Source organism: Delphinapterus leucas, chromosome 2 (genome assembly GCF_059928025.1).
Source record: "Delphinapterus leucas isolate spDelLeu-1000000601 "Yukka" chromosome 2, BTC_Dleu_Yukka2, whole genome shotgun sequence".
Classification (NCBI taxonomy): Eukaryota; Metazoa; Chordata; class Mammalia; order Artiodactyla; family Monodontidae; genus Delphinapterus; species Delphinapterus leucas.
In genome coordinates, this window is record NC_143130.1 from 151806779 (window position 1) to 151834485 (window position 27707).

The window sequence follows — 27707 nt, forward strand, 5'->3', positions numbered from 1 at the left end:
TGACTGACTTTTTTTTTTTTTTTTTTGCGGCACGCGGGCCTCTCACTGTTGCGGCCTCTCCCGTTGCGGAGCACAGGCTCCAGACACACAGGCCCAGCGGCCATGGCTCACGGGCCCAGCCGCTCTGCGGCATGTGGGATCTTCCCGGACCAGGGCACGAACCCGTGTCCCCTGCATCGGCAGGCGGACTCTCAACCACTGCGCCACCAGGGAAGCCCCCGACTGACATTTTTAAAGCTTCACTTTTTCGCCATGTGGAGAGCCACCATGGGAAATCAAGGATGGAAGCGGGAAGACGAGTTAGGAATCAGGCAGGAAACAGAGGCTCATTCCCAGGTGGCAACAGTGGAGGTGGTGAGAAACGCTAGATTTCAGGCCATATTCTATGTTTGGAAGGTCGGCCTGAATGGATTTCCTGACTGATCGGATGTGGAATGTGAGAGGAAGAGAGAATTCAAGGATCACTCTGAAATTTGGGGCCTGAGCAGCTCTAAGGATGGAGCAGCCCTCAGCTGAGACATGCGAGGACTGTAGGAGTGAGAGATGGGGAAGGTCGGGAGTCCATTCTACTGTGTTAGTACCCAGGGGAAGACGCTGAGGAGGGGCGTCAGATCTGTGTTCGCCAGCATTTGGACTTTATGGGTTTTAAAGGCTCATTTGTTCCACAAATGTTTATCGAGTGGCTACTGTGTGGTGGGCACTGAGCTTGGCACTGGTGATTTAGAAATGGATAAAACAGTGCATTTCTGAAGATGGCTTATGTATAGTGAGAGGAACAGATAGCTGGACAGGCAACAGCAATGCTGTGTGACAAGCAGTTTGATAGAGATGCACGTGTATGGGCTGTGGGACCACATGGAGTCGGGGGTGGGCAGTAACATCTGAGCTGGGCCCAGAAGGCAGTGTTGGAGATACAGAGGCCAAGTGCCATAAGCAACGGACCAGCATGGGCAAAGGCCCAGGGGTGGGCAGGGAGAGGCTGGGGGTATAGGCTTGGCCTTCTGTAGGTCCTGCTAAGAGTCCTGAACATTACCTGTTAAAAATAGGACTTCTCCCACTTGGCTGGAGGTTGGAATGTGTTTGAGGAAGATGCTATTTCCTAAGAGAAAAAAGATGTTTAAGTATTTGCACAACCTTTAAAAATCATTATAAAGTAACTTTCTAAATTCTAGGGCTCTGGAACAGAATCCTGGTCACCATACTCAGTTGTGGCTCCACATGGAATCTCTGTGCAACTTACAAATGGGAAGAGTAAGATGATTTGAATTTGAAGATCACTGGAGTAGAGGAGGGGGAACTGAGAAACTGACATAGTCAATGGGTCCCACACATAGATAATGATGTCACCAAGGAGAGTGGCAGGATTTAGGGTGGAAAACAAGATTGTGATCCAGGTGCCAAAGTCTTCCACGAATGAGGAGAAGTTAACAAAAATAAAGAGATGATAGGCTGGAGGAGAAGAGAGGAAACTGGTAGAATATATAAACCTCAAGTAATCAGGAATTTTTACATGGAAAAAGGAGAAATATCATGAAGGGCAAGATGATGCCTACTTTCCCTCCTAGGCCCAAATTAGGTGGTGGTGCGGGGCAGGGTGTGGCACAAGAACAAAGGGCACTGGAAACAACAGCAGGGGGAGGGTCAGTGTAGACCAGGAGGTAGACGGATCCTTCTGCGCATTGGTGAAGGCTACACAGGAACTTTTTTCACCAGTGGAGCCAGAGAACAGAGGTTCCAGATGTGGGCATAGGGAATGGGTCAGGGACAAATTAAGGGAAGAGGTAGCTCAAAGCAACATGGAGATGAACTGAGAAATAATGGGGCTCCCGTGGCGCTTGGGTTTTACCCACTGACTAAGGATGAGGGGGAATTAGCTGGTATCAACATTTCTGACAGCACAAGCTAGAGGTAATCTAGTACATATTTGTGGGTTTGTTGTATGGAAGGATGGATGGATGGATGGATGGATGGATGGATGGATGGACAGCTGGGGAAACTTATCTCTGGAAGGCTCCACCTCACTCTGGAACGATGGTGTTTCTATGAGAACTCTGGCAGGGTTTGGTCTCTCCCAGGCCCTCATAGCATGTTGTAAGCAGTGGATGATCAAGGGGGGCCCCCCGCTGAACATTCTCAGCTCTCCCTGGGGCCTGGTTTGTTCTTGAAATTGGCCTTAGCAATCCTGGGTCTGTCTTCTGACTTTGCATCCTAGGTGAATGTCCTGTTCTGTGTTGAGCCATGACCAAACCTTTCAGATGTAATCATTACAAGAGAGACTCACATGTGACAGTGTTCGTATGTGCTTGCGGGACAACCCCAAATCTGGAGAAGGTTCTGTGGGGTAGGGTCTTTCGTGGAAATGATGGTCATTGTAGAAATCTCCCTTGATGTCCTCTCTCGGAGGTGGGCACTGGGCATTCCAAGTGGAGAGAGCCACGGGAACAAAGGCCTGGAGGCGGGAAACCCCAGATGTGTTGAGCAGCATGTCTAGTCATGGGCTGAAGTAGACAAAGCTACAGAGGTAGCTGAGGTCATGTTGTGGAGGGCTGGCTCAGCTATTGGCGCCCGTAGCCTTTGTAATTCATTTGGCTCTTAAGAGGGTCAAGCTACTTGGATTAAAATATTTGACCCTGGGCTTCCCTGGTGGCACAGTGGTTGAGAGTCTGCCTGCCGATGCGGGTTCGTGCCCCGGTCCGGGAAGATCCCACATGCCGTGGAGCGGCTGGGCCCATGAGCCATGGCCGCTGAGCCTGCGCGTCCAGAGCCTGTGCTCCGCAACAGGAGAGGCCACAACAGTGAGAGGCCCGCGTACCGCAAAAGAAAAAAAATATATTTGACCCTACTTATTAAGAATCTCTTCCCCCAAATTATTTTGGGGTCCGAAAGTTTACTTCTCTTTGATCCAGATTAATCTCTCTGCAGTCTAGTGCTCCTACTATGACATTTCTCATGGTATTTTAAAGATCTTTGTATTTATCTTTCTCCCTACCAGATGTTAGCTCTTTGAATCCCATCCAACTGCTTTCCAAGCTTCCTGCCACCACTTCTAGGTCCCTGAGTGATTTGCACGGTGAGGCAGTGGGCAGGGAGGGGCTCTCTAGTCAAATGCCTGCCTTGTTCTCCAGTGGCGATCCCAGTTGGGCCACCTTTTCTCCTTTTATGCTGGTGGTGGTCCAGGAAATCTCTGCTTTCCTCCCCTTAAGACCTCGCCCTGGTCTTGGCCTTGGGATTTTCCCATTCTGAGTTTAAGAGGAGGAAGAATAAAGGATGTTTGTCATTCGTTTTCTCTATCCAACATCTTAATATCTTGCTTTGATTAGGAAATTCCCAAATAATGAGTGTCACTGGGGGCAAAGACCACTCCCAACTACAGAAATGGGAAATATTAGACATTCTCTTGCCCAGCTCTCGGTACAGCCAGGACATATGATGTGTTCCAGGCTCTGCCAACCAGATGTGCCCCTGGCAGACTTTGACTCAGGAGCCAGGGATATAAGGGACAGAGTAATTTCCTCCCCAGAGCCTCTTCTGGGCCATGTTGATGGACCTTTTCCAGTTGCCTTTTCTCAAGTCTTGTTTTCCAGTCTTCATCCGTGGCAGGTTCTGTAGAACTCTACATGGTCCAAGGGCATGAGAGTTGTCATTTAATGAGAGGGAGACAGCCTCGTCCCTGACCTCTCACCTTTCTGAGGGAAGACGTATCTCAAGAAATGGGCAGCTATGATCTGAGGTCATGGCCATGGTACATAAGAGAAAACATAGTGGAGAAAATAAGACATCCAAGAGTAAGGAAGGCCTAGCATCATTTGCCTTAACCAGATCTATGTATAATTTTTAGTCCACGTCAGAAAACACTACTCTTTCCTTTGTATAGTAACTCATAATACATCCCTAAGGATCCCACATTGTCTTTGCTCCTGTCCATCCCAGCTTCTCCAGGTGGGCAAAACAGGAGAAAGGTATGCATCTCACTCCGGTTAAAGCATCTCTGCTTCCAGAGAGGGTGGGTGAGTGAGAGCTGTAATCCTGGTAAATAAGCTATGTGCTCCCTTTGCTGGGTTTTGGGTTGTTTATTTTAACAAAATTTCTGTGACCTCAGAACCATGCTTCCAGGAGTAACCACTTGAAAAGGAAGAAATATTTTGCCATATTCTACAATTGCAACTAATGGCAGCCAGTGGGTTACTCTGGAAAGGGAGTGTCATTCACCATCCCAGTCAGAATGATCATCATTCCACTCCAGCTTATCTGCATCTGGGGAATGGAAGTCTTAGAAATATAAGTGATTGTCTTCAGAATCCCCTGGCGGTCCAGTGGTTAGGGCAGTGCTTTCACTGCCGGGGGCCACGTTCGATCTCCAGTCGGTGAACTAAGATCCCGTAAGCTATGCGGTGCAGCCAATAATAATAATAAGTGATTGTCTCGTTCTTTTCTTTAACTTTGTACCTGCCAATTCACCACACATAGCTAGACTGGCAAGAGGTGTTTATAAGGTTGAGATTAAGTCAGATATGATAAAGAGGTTTCCTGTAATGCCAATAATTTGCCACATTCTGCCTGTTTTCTGTGTGACCTGTCCTAATTGCCTTGCCTGTGAACAGATCATAGGTTGAAACTAGAAATTACTTCCCCCTCCTAGGCAGCTTGGGGACTAGCCACTATATTTCTTATAGTTTGGTAAGGGTAGTGCAGGGAACCAAGAAAAGCCTAACTATAAATGTCTTTTAGGCAAGAGAGAATCTTAAGTAGGATTTAGAGGAAGCTCATCCTTAAATGGTCTCCTATAACTTTTAAGTTCTGGCTTGAAAAGCCAGAACCACGCCAAATGATTGACTCTAAGCGATGTCTCTGGAGCCAGAGTGCCTGGGTTCAAATCCTAACTTTACAGACCACGTGACCTCAGGCAAGTACCTACCCTCTCTCTGCCTCACTTTCTTCATCTGTAAAATGGGATAATGACAGTACCTGCTTCATCAGGCTGCTGTGCATATAAATGAGTTAACATATATAAAGTTCTTGGAACCATGCCTGGCATAGAGTAAACACTATATAAATGTTTGCTGATATTGTTCACCATGATTCTGTGGCTTTGATTATGTTGTTCTCTCATCCTGGAATGCAGTCCCCCCCACCCCTTACTAGCTAATTCCAACTTGTCCTCCAAGATTCAGCTCAAGCAACATCTCCTCCAGCAAAATGCTCCTGGCAGCCAGGTCTGATGTAGGTTCCCTCATCCATGTTCCCAGTTCCTGCAAATGTATCTGTCGTAGCACTCAGTGCACTGAAGTACGGTTGTTGGTTTACTGGTCCATCTTCCGCCGATGCTGTGAGCTCCTTGATCATAGGAAGATCTTACTGGGCTTTGCACCCAGCAGTTAACTTAATCCTAGGACATAGAATGAGTGGATGAAACCGTACTGAAATCCATCAAATTCCTAGGTTTATTCACTTGCTCATTTACTCCTTCAGTCATTAAAAAAATCTGCTGAACATCTGTGACGTACCAGGTATTTTTTTATAAGTACTTTTTTGTTGATCTATCTATAAGTTCTGTGTCAGCCCTTGCATTTAGCTAGGACAAAGAGAGAAGGTAGATTTCAAGCTATAATTGCTTACAGTCTGACTTTATCAAGAGAAATTTTGGAGACCAAGAGTCTTACTGATAACTGACTGAGTTGCTTCTCTCAAATTCAAAACCCTGTTTTAGACTACAGACTTCACAGCGGGACTCAGACATATCTGATTAGGAACTTGCAGCTGAAATAGGCGTTAGAGAGAATGTTCTACCTAAAGAACTACTTGAATCCTCTTTTAAATCAGTTGCCACAATATTTTTAAAGCTGTTTATGCTACCGTCTTAGGTATGTTTCCTCACTATGGATTCAGTTCTGTTTTGAGGAGAATACTTTTTTGCTATGCTAACTGTGGAGAGCCTTGCGTTTGCATAACAGCCCCGCCTGGCAGTCTGCCGTTGCCGACCCCAGCATCTACTTTTCCCTTCCGCATCAGTAACACTGCCCCACTTTTGGCTGAGCACCCTGTAACTCACAATAAGATTATTTCCCAGAGTTCCTTGTAGCCAGGTGTGGTCAAGTGACTAAATTCTGGTGTCTGAGTCATGTGAGTATACGTGTCCTGTTGCAGCTACAACAAATTTAGCAGCTTAAAACAATACGATACAAATGTATTATCTTGCAGAGCTGGAGGTCCAAAGTCTGAAACGGGCCTTAGAGGAGTAAAGGTCCTGGAAGAACTATGTTCCTTCTGAGCCTCTAGGGAAGAATCCGTTTCCTTGCCCTTTCTGGCTTCTAGAGGTTGCCTGCATTCCTTGACATGTGGTCCTTTCCTCTGTTTTCAAAGCCAGCAGCTAACTAGCGCTCTCCCCACCCCATCCCCTCTCTCTTCCTCCACCCCTCCCCATGAGCTCCTTCGAATACACACACGTGTGGGAGCCCACACACACCTCTGCTTCTGTCCTCACAACTCCTTCTCTCCCTGACACTCCTATCTCTCTCTCATAAAGAGCCTTGTGATTACATTGGTCCCACCTGGATAATCCAGGATAATCTCTCCATCTTGAGGACCTTAATTTAATCTTACCTGCAAAGTCCTTTGTGCCATGTAACGTAGATACTCACAGTTCTGGATATGAGGACATGGACATCTTTGGGGAGCCGTTACTGTGTGTATCACAGTATGTGAATAGAATATGGAACTTCCGGAAAATATGCTTCATATGCTTCTCACCTGGGAAAGGCATTCTTTAGCTCTTCTGCTTCTCCTTCTTCCTCCTGCCTGAAGCTGGGACATGATGGCTGGTGCTTCAGCAGGCATTTTGAACCATAAGGTGACCTTCGGGGTGAAAGTCAAGCACTTGGAAGATGGAAGAGAAACATTAAAGTATGGATTCCTGAGGACCCCATGGAGCCACCTCCAGACTTCTTTTACCAAATATACTTCTATCTTGTTTAAGCCACTGTTTTTTGGGGTTTTTTTTGTTTTGTTTTTTTTGCAGTACGCGGGCCTCTCACTGTTGTGGCCTCTCCTGTTGCAGAGCACAGGCTCTGGACGTGCAGGCTCAGCGGCCGTGGCTCACGGGCCCAGCCACTCCGCAGCATGTGGGATCTTCCCGGACTGGGGCACGAACCCATGTCCCCTGCATCGGCAGGCGGACTCTCAACCACTGCGCCACCAGGAAAGCCCCTGCTATTATTTTTTTTACTGAAATGTGCATCTGAACCTAATCCCAATCCCTCAAAACTATCCCCAACTCTCTCCTTAATAAACTCCAAGTCAAAAAATAAATAAATAAACTCCAAGTCTGAGTCTCTCAATCTACTACCCTCCCAATGGCATGAATATGACCTTTGCTGAGAAAATATTTTAGTAAAACAGACAGTGTTTTTATCGTGTTATCTGATCAGACGCCAGCCTTTAGTTCTGCCTGCATGCTGAGCCATACAAACCTCAACATTGATCTGGGCTTTTAACATTCTTTCAAAGGTTTGACTGTATTTGACTGTAATACCACCTGGAGAATCAGGGTGGGCAGGAATGGGCTACTGACATACCAAGTTCTAGTCCTGAATAACTTAAAATGGGGCGTGTGTTGACCCCCTCTTCTTTAACATACATGTAAATAATCTGCAACAGCAAGTAGCAAGCTAACTTTCCATCCCAAAGATCTGGCCTGTTTTACTATCAAGATTCAGAAGCCACCCTGAGGAGTAACCAGCTCCAGCAAAACCAGCGTCTAGAAGAAAAAGCAGCACAGTGATGACACCAAAATGAAAATCACTGATTTTGGCCCCCATTCTTAACTACAGCCATCAGGTCTTCCTTGAAAATCTGCAGAGAGTCAGGGAGGCACAGCTGAGGGGACGGGGTCTCTCTCTTTAAGGACCCTGTATGTGCTAATGGAGAGACAGGCCAAGAAATGAGAGCAATATCCTTTACTGTTTTATTATTTCCAGGAACCATAAACTAAATTCTCTGATCACTTAGAGCAGCCATCCTTCTCTGGCATTCTTCATATGGCTCTCTCCCATTCATTGTGTGAATCTTGTATTCTCTTTATTAATTCTAGCAATATCATTAAGTATTCACTGCCTCAAGTCTAATCCATTTTGGAAGAAGCCAGCACTTGGGGCGGGGGCGATGATGAAGAAATGGGTCTAGAAAGCATAAACTCAGGATGGGTTTTATATTTAGTCTGTCCTTTTCCTAGTTACAGGGTTTCTCCATTTGAAACATTCTCAACACATTCTCTGAACAAAAGCCAGATTCTCTTGGTCTGGAGTTGATGCGAATGAAATGAGACTTGCACATTAGAAAGACGACATTCCACCCCAAAGCCTCTAACCCGGGTGGGATCTGGAGCTTGAAGTCACTCCCAGGCTGTGTTCACCCAGCAGTGCTCGGCCACGGGCCAGCTCCACAGTCCCACAAGGTGCTTTCAGGGAACTTAGCGACAGAAAAGCCAGAAAACGAGTTTAAACTTGTTATAAATCAGAAGAGAACACAGAAACCCTTAGCTGTCTCTTTGGCTTGGGCACTGGGCAGAGCTGTCAGGTGCTGTACATGGTGGTAAGTGTCAATTTTTCCCTGACGTGAGCAAGAAAGGGAGGTTGCTCGAAGGGCACGTTCCGAGAGGGCCTGGCGGAAGGTCCAGAGTTTGAGCTCATTTTTCTTGCTGTATCCCAAGGAAGGGGAATGGATCGCAGGATAAGTCACAGAAGAGAGAAGCCCGGGCGTTCAGGGTAACGGAAGGCATTCCAGAGTGAGGGAGGGCAGGCTTGGGTCCCCTGCCAGCTGTGCCATTGCCAGGCCCAGGGCTTGGTTCCAATGCTGCTCTCTTTTCTCAGTCAACATGTTCTCCTTGGGTGACCTCACCCAGCCTCGCTGCTTAAGGGACGTTCCTACACACCAGTGACACCCAAATACTCACACCAGTGACACCCAAATACTATCTCCAGCCTACTCTCTCCCTGAAAACCCAGCCTCCTTTGTCCACTGGCAGACTTGACATCTCCACTTGGATGGCTACAGTATACGTCTGTCTCAGACAGAACATGGCCAATAATGAACCCAGGTTTCCTCCCCAACCTGCTTCCCCATCTCAGGTAGGCTAAGCTCCCCCTGCATCCAATTAGTCAAGCTAGAAGCCGGAAGTCAAGCCAGACTCCTCTTGTTCTCACACTCCGTGTCCCGTGCATTAGAGGGGACCAGGAGCCCTGCCTCTGAGACAGACCCGGGACCCATTTGCTCCTCTCCATCTTGCTGCCACCACAGAGCCCAGCCAGCATTAGATTTCTTACCCACTGAAAACAGCTGCTGGCTGGTCTCCTGCTTCTCTTGGCCCTCTACAATCCCTTTTCCACCCAGCAGCCAAAGAGATCATTTAAAAACACACAAAACCCTCCCCTACTCCAGCCCTCCAGAGGCTTCCAGAGGGTGCAACCCCTCCCTCTCCCATCTCCCCTCCAGGTGCCCGTGCCTTCCTTCTGCAGGTTCCCACGTCACTGCTGTTCCTCCAGATGCACCGCTGCATCCTTCCTGCTGCTCAGGCCTCCGTGTAAATGTCACCTCACTCACCTCCCTGTCTTCACAGCCCCCAGTCCCCTCTCCCCGTCACCCCATTTTGTCTTCACTATTGCACTGTTTTTTCTTACCTAAATGCCGGAGACAGAAAAGGAGTTAGGGATTTCAGGAGGAAAGAGTGCGGCAGGGAAGGCGGGCGGTGTGGCTTGGCTGCCACCTGCTCCCCCGTGGGCTGTGCCCCCGTTTCCTACTGATGACTTGTTATCTGGGTCCGCCCCCGCCCTCAGCAAGGTCAGGACACACAGGCCTCTGACCGGCTCCTGTCACTCCTGCCATTGCTTCTGTTTTGTGGTCCTCAACGCCCACCCCTTCAGACAGCCAAGTCCCAAGGACTCAAGGCCGTTGCTGGGAGTGGGGTCAAGGGGGAGGTGTCCTTGGAGGCAAGATGGCAGCAGGCCTCAGAGAAGCCCAAGGCCGCGCCCTCCCCTGAAGGATGGCAGGGAGGGGAAACAGTGGTGGTGTCCTGCACATGAGCCCCTCTGGGTTTGGGGCACCTCGCTGAAGGCAGCTGAGCAGGGATCCGGGACGGTAGCCAGCAGCAGAGGTGTAGGGGATGCAGGCTGACCAAGCAGTTGCATCACCTCCCAAGGCCAGCTGCAGGAAGGGACCACAGCACTGCTGGCAGTGGCCCTGAGGCCCGGGTTGAGGGAGGGATGGGGGGAAAGGCCAGCATCCTGACGCCAGGAAGGCATGAGCTCATTCCCCGGCAGCTCTGACGTCATCTCCCTGTAGCTTTTAAGCCTGATTCTTTTTCTGATTCATGCTTGACTCTCAGCCCCTGGTGACTGGCTCAGCGCTTTGCACCTAAGTGATGGCAGAGCGTGCTGTGACTTTTGCCCTTCTAGGACTCTTTTCCCTTTCACAGCGACTTGCTGTTCCAGTCTGCATATAAATGTTAGCTGTCACGTGATGCCATTGGTGTGCTTGCTTTGGATGGCTTTGCTCTTGGCCCTACATCCAGTGCTTTCCTCCTCAATCTTCTGTTTCTCACTGATCCTAAGCACCTCCTTCTCTGTGAACCTTCTCCCGACACTGGGTGGGCTGGAATTACATGCTCTTTCTGTGGCCCAAAGCATCTCACAAACACTCCAGTCTAGCCCTTGCAGCCTGCCAGTGCCCTTTTTTGTTTAAGGACAGAGCCGTCTTAATCATCACTGCAGATAAATGAATGAAAGTGGTCCAATCAGTAGTAATGGCAATAATAATAATGATGATGATAAAGCCAGTACATGCTGATCATTTGCTCTGCACTGAAGGACACGGGGCTGAACTTTTTACAGGAATTATCCCATGCCCACACTCTCAGACTGTGCTTTTATCGTATCTTAGAGAAACTGAAGCTTAGCAAGAGTAAGGCACATCCCCAAGGTCACAGAGCTGGCGGGAGGGGAAACCTGGATTCAGACACAGGCTTCTTGCCTCGTGGCCACTCCTGTGGGAGATGCCAGGCTAAGGGCTTGGCTGTAGCTGGGATGGAGAAGGAGAGATGTTGGGGTTCCTTGGGGTTCTTCTGACGTTTTGCCTCAGGAACTGGAAATTGAACTGGGAGTAGATCCCCTACTGCTAGAGAAGGTCCCAGACCAATTTTTAAAAGGATGGGTTCATTCATCTCAATGAAACAGAGAAGCTTGAGAGATCGAAGCTAGAGCCAGCTCTGAACTGTCTAGTCTAGGCCTGCAGCACAGGCCCAGGGAAGAGCTGGGAGAAAGGCTTGATTCCTACTTGAGGCTCTCTCTGCTCAGGAGATCAGTCCCAGGCCAGATTCCACTCTGGGCTGATAGAGGTGTGCATCACCTATAAGTGGAAAGGAACCAAAATAACCATTGAGCAGTGTGCCCAGTCGGTACCCAGGACTACGCTAAGTGCCCACCTCCATTTCCTTATTTAAATACTCATAACACAGTCTGAGGTAGATTCTGTGATCGACCCATTTTGCAAGTGGGTAAACTGGGGCTCAGGGTGGTTGAGTAACTCATCCAAGGTGATGAACTAGCAAGTTGCAGAGCCGGGCGGGATTTGAACCCAGGTCTGTTTACAAAAGCCGAGTGTGTTCCATGAAGCCAGAGCTCCAGGGTACTGGAGCTGGCATTAGTGCAACACCAATCAAGTCTTTGCCCAAGCACCTGTGTGTCCCAGACTCCGCTTGAAACCTGGCCTGCTCACACTGCCTGCTATGCACACCTTGCCCGTCCCAAGGTGGTGGCAGGTGTCCAGCATACTCTGCAGACTTAAGCCTTAAAGCTGTGGACGTGTGTCAGCATTATTCCCTAACAGTGCGGTTAGACGGATCAGATTCCAGGTAAAGTGACTGCAGCCTGCAGACCTGGGCATCACAAAGGCTACCTCTCCTACTCCCCTCAAGAAAGCCTTAACCCCTCAGATTAATTTAAATACAAATGTTCACAAACCACATTTCAGGTTCAAATGTGCACAAATGAGATGGCCATTAGACAACACTGGAAGGCAGTAAAGCCCCTGACACCTTCCAGCCCTCCTGGAAAGGCTCAGGACACCTGGCATTCGCTCACTTCTCCCCAGAAGCTGCAAATCTGCTTATTTGTTTTTCATTTCTGCCTTTGGATTGAGCGCGAGGCGGCCATGGGAGCAGCCACCCGCCGGGAGCAGAGGCTACACCCGCAGTGGCCGAGACTCGCCATCTCCCTGCGTGAGGCCCATCCGCGTAGCCGTATCCGACCTCCCCTTTAATAAGCTAAATCCCGGGTGTGCTCCTCCCGGCGCTGGACGCTTTTGATTGACAAAACTAATCTCTCCTCCACCCTCACGTCTGCCGCTGCCTGCATCCTCTTGCAAATCATGTACTTGGCTGCTGACAATTAGATAGAAGACTTGGGATTCGGACGCGGGAGGGTTATGAGGTTATGAATCAATCGTGGGAGCCCGAGTGAGATAACAAACCGGGGGAGCCCGTCCCAGACACCTCGCCACAACACTCAGAGCCTCCCAGTTGATTTATGAGTTGGTAATAACCTCGCCCAGTCTCCTGCCCCCTATTATTTTTTATAATGTGCGGGGAAGCGGGGAAGTGCCGTCTGAGCGGGGGAGGGGGGGCTGGCGGGGGAAAGTCCACCAGGGGGTTCCCGTCGGCCGGGCTGGCTGTCTTTCCTGCTGTGTGCGCTGTGAGTCGCTGAGGGGCGCAGTTGCCACGTGCCCGCGGAGGCCGGCAAGCCGATGTGCCTGGCCTGGAAGAAGACCCCAGGGAGGTGGGCCCGGCCTGCCCTGCCTTAGGACGGGATAAGGCAGTGATGCTTGGGTATCACCGGGTTCAAAATGATAGTCTTGTGTGTCTGGATTTAATTGTTCCAAACTGTTCGAGTCAGACTGACACAAAAGCCTCCGGTTTAGAAGGGAGAATCACAGGCTGGATCAAAGCCAGTCGCAGGCAGTTTGAACTCTGCAGCCTGGGAGCCAGTGAGGCCAACAGCAAGGACAGGTGAGAGGAGGAAGGGGCACCAGGTCTTTCTGCCGCGAGAAGAGAGTTGAAGACTTCACCTCTCCTTCTACTCGTTGTCCTCTTTAGGTGCCAGCCAGGGTTGAACGAGGAGGAGGCAGTTCAGATTGCTGCCTAATGGGTTTTGTTTTTTTTTTTTTGGAAGTATAGTTGATTTACAATATTGTGTTAATTTCAGGTATACAGCAAAATGATTCAGAGATATATATATATATTCTTTTAAAATTCTTTTCCATTAAAGTTTATTACAAGATATTGAATATAATTCCCTGTACTATGCAGTGAATCCTTGTTGTTTGTATATTCGTCATATATATATATATATATATATTTTTTTTTTTTTTTTTTTTTTTTTGCGGTACATGGGCCTCTCACTGTTGTGGCCTCTCCTGTTGCGGAGCACAGGCTCCGGACGCGCAGGCTCAGCGGCCATGGCTCACGGGCCCAGCCGCTCCGCGGCACGTGGGATCTTCCCGGACCGGGGCACGAACCCGTGTCCCCTGCATCAGCAGGAGGACTCTCAACCACTGTGCCACCAGGGAAGCGCTGCCTTATATTTTTTAAGGCATTCATTTGTTGAGACTTCTTTTCGCAAGGAGAGGTGTGGTTTTTGAAAGAAAGTGTCAATGGGTGGAAAACCCTGAACCTTTCCTCTAAAGCAGTAGTTGCAAAAGGCCCAACCAAGGTTGGTGCTGGTCTGTGATGAACTTTCCATGGGCCATAAAAAATTGAGAAAAAAAATTTAAATGTAATGAATATGTGCATATGAATGGATATGTATTATATGATGCCCATTTGAATATAACTATTGATCAATGAGCGTTTATGAAACCCCAGCTTCATGCCAGGTCTTTGCTTGGTGCCAGAGATAAAACAGTATAACAGAGTCCTGCTCTCTCAGAACTATAGTTATGGGTTGAATTGTGTCATCCCCAAAATTTATATGTTGTGGTCCTAACCTCTGATACCTCAGAATGTGACCTTATTTGGATACAAGGATGTTGCATGTGTAATTAGTTACGATAAACTAGTTTAGGGTGGGCCATGATCCACTATGCCCTTATAAAAAGGAGAAATTAGACACAGAGGCATACATACAGGGATAACGCCACGTGAAGGTGAAGGCAGAGATGGGGGTAATGCTTCCACAAGACAAGGCACACCAAAGACTGTCAGCAAAGCATCAGAAGTGAGGGGAGAGGCTGAGACAACTTCTCCCTCACAGCCCTCAGGTGAACCAGCTCTGCCCACACCTGGATCTTGGTCTTCCTGTCTCCAGAACTGTGAGACAATAAATTTCTGTGGCTTAAGCTGCTCAGTTTGTGGTACTTTGTTAGGCAGCCCCAGGAAACTAATACAGAGAGGGAAGCAGACACTGACCAAATCATCACGCTGTAGATGCCTAGTTCCAAACCCAGATAAGTGCTCCAAGAGAAGGTGCTCACTTCCTGGAAAATGTCCTCCAGAGGAGCAAAGCCACAAAAGCTGCCAGGCGGGGGTCCCACCCCCTCCACGAGGCCCTGTCAGCCTCCTAAAGTTTGCCTGCTGCAACTCCCTCCTTTGTTTCTCCTTCTGTCCAACAAGCTGTCCATCAGCAGATCGCTTCCTAAAAGCATCAGAAGACATTTGAGATTCTCTAAGGCCTAAAATGAAGAAGCAGGCAAATGACAAGAAGTTCAAGTTGCTGCTGCTTCTCTGAGCCACGCCGATGACTTGGTGAGACACCTGGCTCCAATACGAATGTAAAACACACTCTCTCCGTAGCTCATGTGTGTTTTGCTTATTACGTTCCAGGAGCTGTGCTGGCATTGCACATACAGCATCTCCTTTAACCCCAGAGCCTAAGCAGCAGGTCCTTTTATTACTGTCCTCATTTTCATATGAGGAAATGAGGGCACAGAGCAGGTAGGTTACCTAATAATAAACAGGCCATTTCAGCAAAACCATGGTCCAGGCTTTTGGAGAGAGTTTTGTATACATGACCTTGTTTTATCCTGGAAGTAGGTGGGATTTCCCCCAGGTGACCCATGAAAATGGAGATTGGGGTGGGTGGTAATTAAAGGACCTGCCCAGGATCACACAACTTGGAAGTGGCATACCATGAGTTGAGCTCCTATCTGCCTGACTTTATAAACAATGTGCTTTATTGCTTCATAGGCTTGGGAAGCAAGTGTATATCTGTTAAATTTGTCACCATTTTCCTTGGAAAAACTCAAGCCCATTGCCAAACAATACCTCTCAAAAAATGCCACTAGACTTTTTATCACGCTAGTTCTGCCACCTGTATTTCCTTCTATCTACTGCCAGCTATTCGTTGTGTCCGTCCCCCCCCGACAAAACCCAGTTGAACATTTGCTCACAAGCTTTCTCTGCTAGCTAATTGTGCATTTTTTATTGTTTTTTAACAAAGTCATAAAAGAATGGTCTAAAGTTGTTAAAAACTTCCCTACTTAGGGTGTCCTTCAATTCATCTGCAAAATGGAGATAATAATCTATTTACACCATATAATTAATATAGTAGAATCATTCCAAGGCTGGAATATAGAAAGTGCTCAATAAATTATTAGCTCAATAGCTGACAGTAATAATTATTATTATCACTAAATTAGTGTCTGTACTTCAAGGAAGAAATAGAGTACAGAAGATAACTTTTCCAATTATTCTTCTATGTACTAGGAAAGTTATTCAGAGATAAGGGGGTCAGAATGGTGTAGTGTAAATAATATTTCACATGAGATTGCCTGTATTCCAAGCTTGGCTCTATTAGGTACTAGCATGTGACCTGGGGCCTCTCTGGGCCTAATCTTTAAAACAGGTATAAGAGTTATTATATTTTACAGAGTTATTGTCAAGATGCTGTGTGACAACAGGGTTAAGTGTCCAGCTGTGGCCTGGTGCACAGTGGGCACTGGGGAATGTCATCCTTCTTGGCAGGCTTTGGCCTGCACATGGCACCTGCATGCGTGGTGAGGTGGCACAAAGCTACCCACTTTACTCACAGGTGCAGCAGAGACCTTGGCAGGTACGTGAAAATCCAATGGAGGACAGAGTCATAACCTTGCCTAAGGAGTACTGTGAGCTCGCTCACGGCAGGAACTGTCTTTTTTTTTTTTTTTTTTTTTTTTGCGGTACGCAGGCCTCTCACCGCCGTGGCCTCCCCTGCCGCGGAGCACAGGCTCCGGACGCACAGGCCCAGCGGCCACGGCTCACGGGCCCAGCCGCTCTGCGGCACACAGGACCCTCCCAGACCGGGGCACGAACCCGTGTCCCCCGCATCGGCAGGCGGACACCCAACCACTGCGCCACCAGGGAAGCCCAGGAACTGTCTTATCCTTGGTTGAGCTCCAGAAAAATAGTTTACTCAAGTGGAAGTGTCTTTCTCCAGTGGGGAGGACTGATAAGTTATCAATTGCTTCAGTTACCAGAACCATGATATATAAGCCATGAAGTTGCAGGTAACTTGAAATTTGCAGGTGACTGGAAGCCGTCTTTTGTCAAGTTTGCATAATCTAATTTGGGCTCAGATTGATACAAAACTTTGGGGAAAATGAAGGAAGGGTTTCATAGTAGGATCTGCTTGGGTTTTGACTTATTTCGAAAGAAGATCCAGGTATCCCTCATTCTTTAGGGGAGCTTAAAACGCCAGAAGCCAAGCCCAGAATAGAACGCTTTTATAGTAAGGGTCTCCCCCAAGCCAGAAAGAACTTTCTAAAATCTCGGAAGATCTTACCAGCTTACTCAAATCCAGTTTATATTGATCTAGAGTTAATACAACTTGGGAAGAGGTCACTGAGTCTCACTCTACCCAAGTAAACAAGTAAGCAAACCCCAGGGAGCGGTGCTGGGGGTCACCCTTTGTCCAGGACTGTGGTGAACAGCCCTATTAGAGTCTACAGAAGGCCACTCCGAGGCTCAGAGCCAGCCAGATGGCCAGACGGTGACCAGTTTGAGGCCCATGACCAAGCCGCCTGCTCTGTACTCCTCAGGAGGGAAGACAGCTTTGCGAGTCCTGCCTTCATCCCTCTGCCCTTTCCCCAGAGCGGAGCGAGAGCACAGGGCCTGGGGCAGCAGAAGGCTGTGCTCCATATACCCTCTCTACTTGGGTCTGTAGCCCTGACTCTCCACGTTCACACCACTTCAGGCTCAGAGGCCAATTCTTCCCTCTCTGCTCCTTAACAAAAAAGGATTTTTCTCAGTGCAAAAGTAATATATGAATGTTCTATGAACTCCAAATAATAAGGAAATGTAAAGAACAGAAATTTCCCATAATTTGACCCTCGCCTCTCCCCAAGATAACCTAAATTTAGCAGTTTAAATATACTTCCAGGGCTTCCCTGGTGGCACAGTGGTTAAGAATCCGCCTGCCAATGCAAGGGACATGGGTTCGAGCCCTGGTCCGGGAAGATCCCACATGCCGCGGAGCAACTAAGCCCGTGCGCCACAATTACTGATCCTGCGCTCTAGGACCCATGAGCCACAATTACTGAAGCCCGCGCACCTAGAGCCCGTGCTCCGCAACAAGAGAAGCTACCGTAATGAGAAGCCCGCAGACTGCAACGAAGAGTAGCCCCCGTTCACCACAACTAGAGAAAGCCCACACACAGCAGCAAAGACCCAACGCAGCCAGAAATAAATAAATAAAACAAATAAATAAATAAATGTACTTCCAGAACTTTTCTCCTCCACATTGGTATATATCTATACATATGTAAGTAATAGAATACAAATATAAATATATATTTTCTATTGTAAAAATGTCATTTTACGATATACAGTGTTCTCAATATGCTTTTTCATTTAATACGGTAGGTGTTCAATAAATATTTGTTGTATGGATGAGCCATAATTTATGTACTGAATCCCCAAGTTGTGTCCAAATGCCCTGCCAATAAACATAATTATATACATATATAAGACATAATTGAAATACGGGCTTACAACACATACAGAAACATAAAGCATACCTGCATATAATAAATATATACTGAAATATATTAACAATCCATGCAGGTTGTGAAGAAGTGTTTCAGGTGCCCTCTGGTGTATTTCATGGATATTCCTAGTATAAATGTTGATAAATTAGCCTCAAAAAGAAAACGTTCAGCCAAATGTTTTGGGATCTTTGGGAATAAAGAGCAGCTATCGTGCACTTGTTCTTAATGTGTTTATACTGGCTTTAAGTCCTTGGCAGGCAGGGCAGCTTGGCAAAGATAAGAACCAGAATCCAATAGTAGTAACAAAAGGCAACAATCAATTTTAGATAGAACAGAAAAAAAAAGTCTGCTGCAAATTCTTATTAGAATAAGAAGGAAAGAATGATTGGGAGAAGGAGGAAAGAAGAAAGAAAGGAAAGAGAAAAGAGAAGAATAAAAATGTTTTCTCCTGGGCTTCCCTGGTGGCGCAGTGGTTGAGAGTCCGCCTGCCGATGCAGGGGACACGGGTTCATGCCCGGGTCCGGGAAGATCCCAGATGCCGTGGAGTGGCTGGGCCCATGAGCCATGGCCGCTGAGCCTGCGCGTCCAGAGCCTGTGCTCCACAGCGGGAGAGGCCACAACAGTGAGAGGCCCGCGTGACACACACACACACACAAAAAAGTTTTCTCCTGATGGTTATTTGGACTATTCTTGCCTGGTTCTACAGTGTAATAATTGTAGGTCTTATAAAGGACATAATATTATGACAGATTTCCCTTCCTTACTTGCTCCTGAGGCTGAACCTGCAACGGTTTACTGCCTGCTCACAAGGCTGAGGCTGGCCCTTCCTGGATTAGTCCAATGAAGCCTAAAATACCCCACGCCCACGAGAATGAGACTGTCCACAGCCCCAGACATCGTTGTGTGTGCTCAGGTCCCCCAAGCAGTGCCCATGCGTGTCAGGGATGGCGGTGGCGTGGGTGCTGCTACAGACTGAAGACAGTGGCCTGGACAGCCAAGGGCAGCAGCCCAGCCCCACCAGGGCCTGAGGACGGTTACACACGTCCCCAGATGAGACAGTGACTGTCATGGTGGCTACACCAGCGACAGGAAACCCAGGTCTGTGGTTCTCACAGTGCTAGGGGAGAAGGCCAGGAGCTTTTGTGACTTTCACTTCTTTACCAAAAAAATGCTTACATGTGATCCTTCGGCTCTGTGAATGCAAACTGGAGCCTGGGGGACTGGGAAGAACAATTAGGCCGGACATGAGTGCAGAAAGCCAAAGGGGGTAGAAACCCAGACAATGGTACCGAAGGCTGGGGTGAGGTGGAGGGGGGAGCGGATATGATAGCAAGGAAGGAGTTTCAATGTGAATGAATACTAATTAGTGACATGGATATTAATGATGACAGTAATTAACAGGGGAAAGGAAGGGCTGTCATTGTCCCAGGGTGACTAATCAATCTTGACAGGTGATAAATAATGGTGCAGCAAGCTCAGCAGAAAGATAATCCTCTTGCCCGGGGGAGAGCTGTTGCTGATGCTGGAAACCTCTCCGTTTCTAGGCAACCCACAAAAAAAAGAACTGTTTTTCTTTTGAGGGAAAAACAGGTTAGAGTCTCTCCCCCCAACCCCCAACTTGGGATTACAGTTTGTATTTGATTTCTGCTTTGTTCTTCATTTCCTAGGACAAATGTTGAACTTGTATAATTTGGAGGAAGTGGACACACACACACACACACACACACACACACACACGGAAACATACTCTCCTTTTCTCTCTAAGAATGTGAATGAAAAGGAGTGTTTTTGATCCAAAGTTTAGTTCATAGATGCCATCTGGGAGAAGGAGTGGGGAAATGCTTAGAAGTCTTGCTTTTGAGGTTGAAATGCAGGGAACTTGCAGGGCCATGTCAGTGGAGGCTAGTCCTGGGATGGGGGGACAGCACAGAAAGGGCAGGACAGTCTACTGTGCAGGGTTCATTCACCTTCCAGAGAGCCAGAGAGAAACAAAATGTCTAGGTACTCAGGCCTGTACTGGTCTCACTTCTGAACCCCAGTCAAATTTCTGAGCAATTTTAATCCTGGAAAAAGGGCAATACTCGTTCAACCCCTCTGCTGGGGTTTCCAGTGTTGTCGCTGGGAGTCCATCCCAGGAGAGCTTCTGGCACTCCCTGTCCCTCACGCCATGCCTCAGACCCATGACAAGACTCGGATATCTAGAAATGCTGCCCTTTGCAGGCTGTTTTCCATCAAACGTTTCATCCTGAGGTGACAAAGCCACCTTCGAAGATCTGAACTGGTTTAAAGTGAGATTTTGGGGTGACAAAGGTAGATTGCACAGAAGTTCAGAACCTCCCAGAAAATTGGACTCCTCTACCCACACATGAACTGCACTGGCCTAAGAACACTGGTTCTAGGTGCCACATTTAAAGGGAGGCAAACAAAAGCAAATATATTCTGAGAATTGTGACCAAAATGAGGAGGGACCCCAGATCATGTCATCAGAAGAAACAGCTGAGGAATCCAGGCATGTTTCACCTGGAGGGGAGGAAACTCAAGGGAACATTGATAATACGTTGGACGGACTGTCCAAATAGTTGAAGGATTGTCTCACAGAGTGAGAGGTCTGAGTTCGTTTTTCTGTCATCAGAGGGCAAAACTAAGACCAAAGAGAGGAATTCAGAGAAGGGCAAATTTCTGTTGAGAGAAATCGAAGATGATTTAACTGGGACAGGTTGGCCAACAGGAAATTTGTGAGTTTCCAGGCACTAGGGTTTTTCCAAATGGAAATTACAGCACCTCTTGTCCAGGGTGTTGTGGATGGGGCTTGTGTATTGGCTAGGATTGGAGTAGATAAGCTTTAAAAGTCCCTTCTGAGTCTCAAGATTTTATGTTAGTTAAGGCATTACTAGATGCCAAAACAGATAACCCTCAAATATCCGGGGCTCAACACGACCAAGTTTATTTTTCAATCAGGTCACCCAAATGGGCCTCAATCTTCATGTCTGTTCGGGATCCCAGGCTCCTTCCACACATGGCTCTGCCCTCCCCATGGCCCCTGGAGTTCTCTCCATTCAGCCAGCAGATGGGAATGAACGGTGTGGAGTGTGGAGGGTCACACAGGAGTTTTATGGTCTGAGTCTGGAAATTGCTTATGGCATTTCCACCCACATTCCATTGTCAGAACTCAGTGCATACCCAACTGCAGGAGAGTCTAGAAATGTAATCTAGCTGTGGCCCAGGGGATAGCGGAGAGAGGTTTTGGTGAACACATAGAAGTTTCTCCCACAGACACAGGGGCTTATTCATTCCGGATGAGCCCAGGCCAGAGGAAATTAGAGATTTTTTTCAGGAACCTGTGAGGTCATCTGTGTTGGGCAGGCCTCATCAGTTGAGGATAGTGAGATAAAAGGAGTCTCCTCCCTCAGGAAATGGTCTGGGGCCAGGCGTGATAAGACTTCCTCTAGCCTGTCATCAAAATATGTATTCTCAGGAAGGCCCCTCCAGAAGCGCCCTAGGGAAATGTGGATACAAGACCATCCTGAGTCATCAGAAGTGGACTTTGGGGGGAAAATAATGGGACTGTGACTACAGAAGCATACTAATGGATGGAATGGGTTGGTTAGGATGGAAAAGTGTCAATATTACCTAGCTCTCCAGGTGTGTGCTAATTGGAATTAGGAGTCTCTTGGGTAACCATGTTTCTTCTGGCACAGAATTAAACATCCATGAGGTCTTCAGTTGACATTGCTTTATCCTTGCAGGTACTGACATTGTGCAGTGGCTTATGAAGAACCTCTCCATTGAGGACCCAGGTACCTGACCCTTGACCCTGACTTTACCCCCATCACCAAATTCCAAGCCAGATTCTCCTATCCTCCTGAGAACTGGGCTTATACACGTGAATTCCAAGATGTAGAATCACTCTATTTACAAATAGAATTAATTTATTTTCTCCACTGAATTCCTATCTTTAAATTTAAATCACCCTTGGAGGAAATGAGCAACTATTTAGAATGCCAGAGAGCCCAATACAATAACATGGGAAATGAGATGGACTCTGGTTAGCCACAGCAATTAAAGATAAGTTGTAGCACGGTCGTCACCGAACAGCCTCCTAGAGCCAGCTCTTAAAATTAGATTGCCTGATCCACAATTAAGAGGTTTAATTATTTGCTAAGACTCCTTCTGTTCTCCGCTTCTGCAAGAAGTGAAGGAATGATTTTTTTTTCAACTTTAATTGTGCAATGCAATTACCTCACCAGGAAAGCTACAGCAAACCCTGGCCAGTAAAACGGTTTCCAAATCTGTCCTCCCACCAGCAAATAAGCAGTAAAATTTATTTTCATAGCAGAATTAGAAAATGCAGGGTTCCAGAGTAAAATGAAAATTCTAGATGAGAAAACTTTTCTGAATTTATTATATACTCCCCATCTTAACTAAGTATTCTTGCTGCCTGAAGGTCATATTTACAAACATCCACTAATGTATTCTGATGTTCTTGGGGATTAGACCTATTTGCCTCAGATTGAATGCCCTTCAATCGCTATGCCTTTTAAAGATTTTTTTCAAGTGCCCATTCTAGGTGTCTGACCTTCAGCTGTGATTCCTTGCCGGGATCAGTATGCCAGCTCGGTCATTCCTATATTTTAATCTGATGCTCCTAATAGACTATTGACTATGAAACAGTACAACTTACATAGAGTTCAATTAAACATAGGCGCCAGAAATCTGAGTGCCAGAAAAGCAGGTCATGAACGGAACACTAGCCTTTTTCCCCATCATGATTAATGGCCACTTTCATGAGTAGTGGAAATTCTTAATTCTAGTCAAGTTCTTAATCCTCAGGGGGAAACTATGAATGCTAATCCTTTTAAGGAAAAAAAAACAAATCAACTACCCTACGTGTTTGCCTTACACAGCCTGGACTTCTGATGGTCCACTTGTGAAAACTGGACTGAATAAGTCTCTACCAGTTCATTTCCATGTATGTAGAGTCACCCTTCTTCGTGGTGGTCTCTTCTCTTCCAAGAGCACTGTTTTCTTTGCCCTTCTAAAACAGTCATCCTATTTCTGACAAGTATTTTATCATTATCATCAGTGGTGATAGTAGCAGCAGTAATGGTATATTCAGAGAACCCTGAACCCCCTAGTGGTAGAACAGGCTTCAGGAATCCACTGGTGCTGGTACGAGAAGCTTCTGTGAAAGGCCCCGAATGATAAGAGTCTTATCTATGACGGTCTGTTATACTTTGATGCCCTTGGGAGGACATGAAGGTGTTGGGACCTGTCTGGGCTTCTGAGAAGTAGATGAGCAGGAGAAGTTAAGAACAATTCATCAGCAGAAATGAGGCAAACAAAAGCCCTGGGAAGGTGGGTATCCAACATCTCTTCTTCCTTCCCATCTGCCACATCTCCAAGCGAAAGCCTTTTGAAGAATGAAGTGAGACTTCTAGCTCCTAGATTGGTGACATGAAAGTCCCCTTCTTACTGGATTGTACTCTCCCTTCCCTGGAGAAGGAGCAGTTGCAGGTGATGAAACTTCCCTTTTCTGCTGGACCCATGGTTCTTGAAGCATATAGACTTCAAAAGCCAACTGGTCACCACTAAGCAAGTAAAATACAATTCCATTCATTCTGATTCTCCCAGTTACAAGTGTGCCCTCCTTCCAGAGGAGAAGAGCAGGTTCTAAATATGCAAAATGGCTGGATTATATACAACCTCTTGAAAGTTGTAGCATTGTCATGGAACAGCCTTCTAGAGCCAGCTCTTAAAATTACATTGCCTGATCCACAACTGAGGTTTAATTATTTGCTAAGACTCTTGAAGAGTTTGCAAATAAAACCAATACAAGTCACTTTGAAAAATTCAGAGCTTATGAAATTAATAATTCCTAGAGACTCCCTGAATGTGTCAAATAATTTCTACAGCCAAAAATTAGTTTTTATCAGTTAGAGTACTTTTACATTTGTGAAAGATTATCATGTATGATAGAACCATTTAGATTTCTTTTTTCTTAGCTCTGCTCAGAGTAAATAGAAATTTGTAACCATTTATGTGAATCTATTTATGGCTGGTGCTAAAGTAACAAAACAACAGGTTGATTGTGGCAAAAATATAAGTATTTCTATTAGGTTGGCCTCCGTGGGCTACTGCCCACTGCACTGCCTGCCCATCCTCCAATTCTCTAAGATACTGAGCTTTCCCTCTATGTCCGTAAAAGAAGGGTAACACACTCCTTATCGCTGGCGGGACTGTCATGTCCGGAAATGCAATGTGAGTCCGAAGACTCTATGGGCTGCGTGCTCATTGCTGGTGGTGACTTAAAAAAAAAGAAAGGATGAAACTAAAAATATGAATCAGGGCTGCCAGCACTTACTGAGCACTTACCCTGCACCAGACTGCTAAGCACTTTATGTGAAGCATCTCACTTAATTAAATACAGGCTTATCCACACCAAAGCCCATGGTCTTAACTGGGAAGGTGGACTTTCTTCTGGAAGCTTTAGGGGCATTAACAATGTCAGACTCTCAGAGCTAGGATCCAGGGGATCCAGACACATGTGGCCCTCCCCAACCACTGACATCTCCCCCCCAGCCCAGTGCAGCCCTATCGGAAGCTATCCATCAGCCAGTCATGCAGTGATCTGGGGGTGATGATAGTTGACTTCCGGTTGCCTTTCCGCTCCCCCCACCCCGCCCCACTTACATTTCAGCTAAGTAGCCCTGCATTCTGACAGCTTCCTAATTACTTCTCTCTCTTCTGCCCTGTCCCTGAAGTTGAAGCAATACACTTGGGAAGCCTCGTAGCTGCCCAGGGCTACGTCTTTCCAATCTCGGACCATGTTCTCACCATGAAGGATGATGGCACCTTTTATCGTTTCCAGGTAGGGATGCAGCTTGTCCTCCTGAAGAAACTTTTCTTCTCATCATCGTCTGATCTCAGATTAGAACTACCTAAAAAACTGACAGTATTTAAGGGAGCAACCCTTACCTCCCACCAGCACTGGGACAACCAAGCGAACTTTTGTCTGGGCCATTTGTTGCCCTACCCGCATAGTAGTAAAAATCCCTCATGGAGAGCCTACTATTCACTGTGTGCTTTACACATTATCTCCTCATTTATTCTGAAGAACAAACTTTGGGGAGATTAGTGTCTCCCATTTTACAGTTGGTAAAACTGAGGTACTTGGAGAATTAACAGGGCATTGAGTAAATCCAGGGGACAGCCTTGATTTGAACCTAGGTCAGCCTGATAGCAGAGTCCTTGATGTTTCTACTATATCATGCTGCCTTCCTGGTGTGAAGTTTCTATTCACTACCTATTAACACTGCCCAACCATTCCCACTCCTCAGATCCTGTCCCACAGTGAATTGGAGCAGAGGATAAGGGGTTGTGTCAAGATCTGACCTAAGGGTTTAGGAGTGGAGTTCTTCAGATAGGGTCAAAGGATGTCTAAGTCTGCTCAGCTGCCATAACAAAATACCACAGACTGGGTGGCTTAAACAGCAGAAATGTATTTCTCACGGTTCTGGCAGCTGGAAGTCTAAGATTTTCAAGTAGGGTTCAGTTTGTGAGGAGAGCTTTCATCCTGGCTTTCAGATGGTTGATTCTTACTGTGTCCTCACAGGGTGGAGAGAGAGAGAGAGAGGTTGTTAGCTCTCTGGTGTTTCCTCTTATAGGGACACTAATCCTATCTGATCAGGGCCCCACCCTTATGATCTCATTTAACCTTAATTACTTCCTTACTTCACATACAGTCACACTGGGGGTTAAGGCTTCATCATAGAAATTTAGGAGGATACCATTCAGTCCTTGGCAAAGGGACAAAGGAACTTGGGGCTTGTGCCCCAGCAAACAGTGCTTGTCTGACTTCTGTATTAGACTTCTATTACCTCAGGATAAGAAGTTTTTGCCCTGTAAACTGTTTCTCATTTTTGCATTTATTTGGCTTACCTCAGGTTTCATTTCTCAACACCTAGATTAAAATGTTGACTGGCCTCCGCTACATTAAGAACAGGAGAGAGTTAGGGTGTGGTGTCAGCACGTGGACAGAACCTGTCATAGGGAGGGGTCCTCACTGGGTGCAGGGGAGGGCTGCCCCTGGGCCCCAGGCAGGGGAGGGCAAGTGCTAGCGTTCTGAGTCCTGACACCTGTGCTCTTTTGCAGGCCCCATACTTCTGGCCTTCGAACTGCTGGGAGCCTGAAAACACTGACTACGGTAAGCACTGAAGCCACAGCCCACACTTAGTGTTACTCCTGGGACTGCAGAAGGCAAATCCTTGCTGTCTGGGCAACCATGGTGCATGAGGAGGAGGGTCTTTGCCCTGCTTAACCCTTTCTCATATTGTTGACATGTGCTAAGCTTCCTGTTCCACATAATGATGAAAGATAGTGCACGCTGAAAGGTGCAGCCATTGGAAGGGAATAGGGGAAGGGAAGAAAAGTTCTATCAAGTGTGGCTAATGCTCATTCTGTGGGGCCATGGAGAACTGGGCTGGTGGCTATTGACCACTCCTTCCTGGGACAGAGTTTCAGGGAGGGCTGGATCAAGGTGCCATCTCTCCCTGTCCATTTCCTTTCTCACAGACTTGTTAAGACTTTTTAATAATTCATTGGTGTTTTTGATAGTCAGTCACTAGAGGAAAAGTGTAACAGACCATGGAAGGGGTATACAAAAGTTACCCTACCCAAGAAAACAAAGAGTGGGTGAAGCTGGGAGCTGGATAAGCAGGGAATTACCTCTGTCCAGGCAGGGATCTATTAGTCTCTTGCCATATTCTCTCCGTGAAGACTGTTTAACACATCTACGTGTCAGTCTTCTAAAGTTGCATTATCCCGATACTTCAGATAAAGCTGAGATCCAGAGAGGCCCCGTCCTCATACCTCTCACACTGTATGCTACTTGTCTGGATGCCTGGTCAATTGTAAGCTCCATGAGGGCAGGCTGGTCCACCTCATTCATTCTCTTATCATCCAGTGCCCAGTGCATGCCTGAGGCATAGTTGGCACTCGGTAAATATTTGCTGAGGGTTCTGGTTCTTTATTAAAGGTGATTAACAGACACTCAGTAGACACAGCAGAATTTGAACTCAGATGCTCGTTTCATTCTGTCCCTCTGCACAGTGCCCTCATCACCGACTCAGCTGCTGGGGGCAGCCCACAGCAGCTCTCCTTGGGACTGGTGCGCGTGATGAGACCTGCACCTTCTCCGTGGGTTCTTTGCAGGATGCTTTTCACAGGAAGGCAGAGCCAGCTGCAGCTGGGTGGTATTCTGGAGGGCCTGTCCCTGAGACCCTGTGATAAGCTATACCCTCCGGATTATACTTCTGAGGGATGGGAAACCGGCAATTGGGAACAGTCCTGAGGATAGAATCCTGGCAAGTCATTGCCCTACAAGGCTACAGTTGTTCTGTTTTCAAGTCTGGAGCACAGCCCCGATGCAGAGGACAGGTCCCTGTGACTGTCTCATCAGCTGTGTGCAGGCACCACTGCGGGTCCCTCTGGAACTGTGCTGTGCCCTAAATGATGTGATAAGTGGGTCCAGCCAGGTTTCTGGCTCAGAACGGGAGCAGCACTTGGCTGCTCATCAAATACGTGCTTCTGGGGCTGAAATACTGCTCACAAAAGCCCAACTTGGAATTTGAATAATTGTAGCTCAGTTCCATGCAGCAGCCGTGTGCCCTTGTGAATGTGAAAACCAGTATTTTTCCAGGCAATGG

At 47.2% G+C, this 27707-nt stretch overlaps 1 protein-coding gene and 1 long non-coding RNA gene across 2 annotated transcripts in view; one reads left to right on the forward strand and one right to left on the reverse strand.

Annotated features, from left to right (window-relative positions):
• RGS6 (regulator of G protein signaling 6) overlaps nucleotides 1–27707 on the forward strand; it is a 575969-nt gene that overhangs the window by 448992 nt on the left and 99270 nt on the right. The window contains 3 exon segments of the mRNA XM_089907925.1: nucleotides 21750–21800; nucleotides 24765–24871; nucleotides 26155–26206. Coding sequence (XP_089764051.1) covers nucleotides 21750–21800; nucleotides 24765–24871; nucleotides 26155–26206 — 210 coding nt within the window.
• On the reverse strand, nucleotides 13398–26024 carry LOC149750325 (uncharacterized). The gene is made up of 2 exons (XR_016392214.1): nucleotides 25513–26024; nucleotides 13398–24941 (listed from the first exon to the last, which is right to left on the reverse strand). It is a non-coding gene; the product is annotated as an uncharacterized LOC149750325 (long non-coding RNA).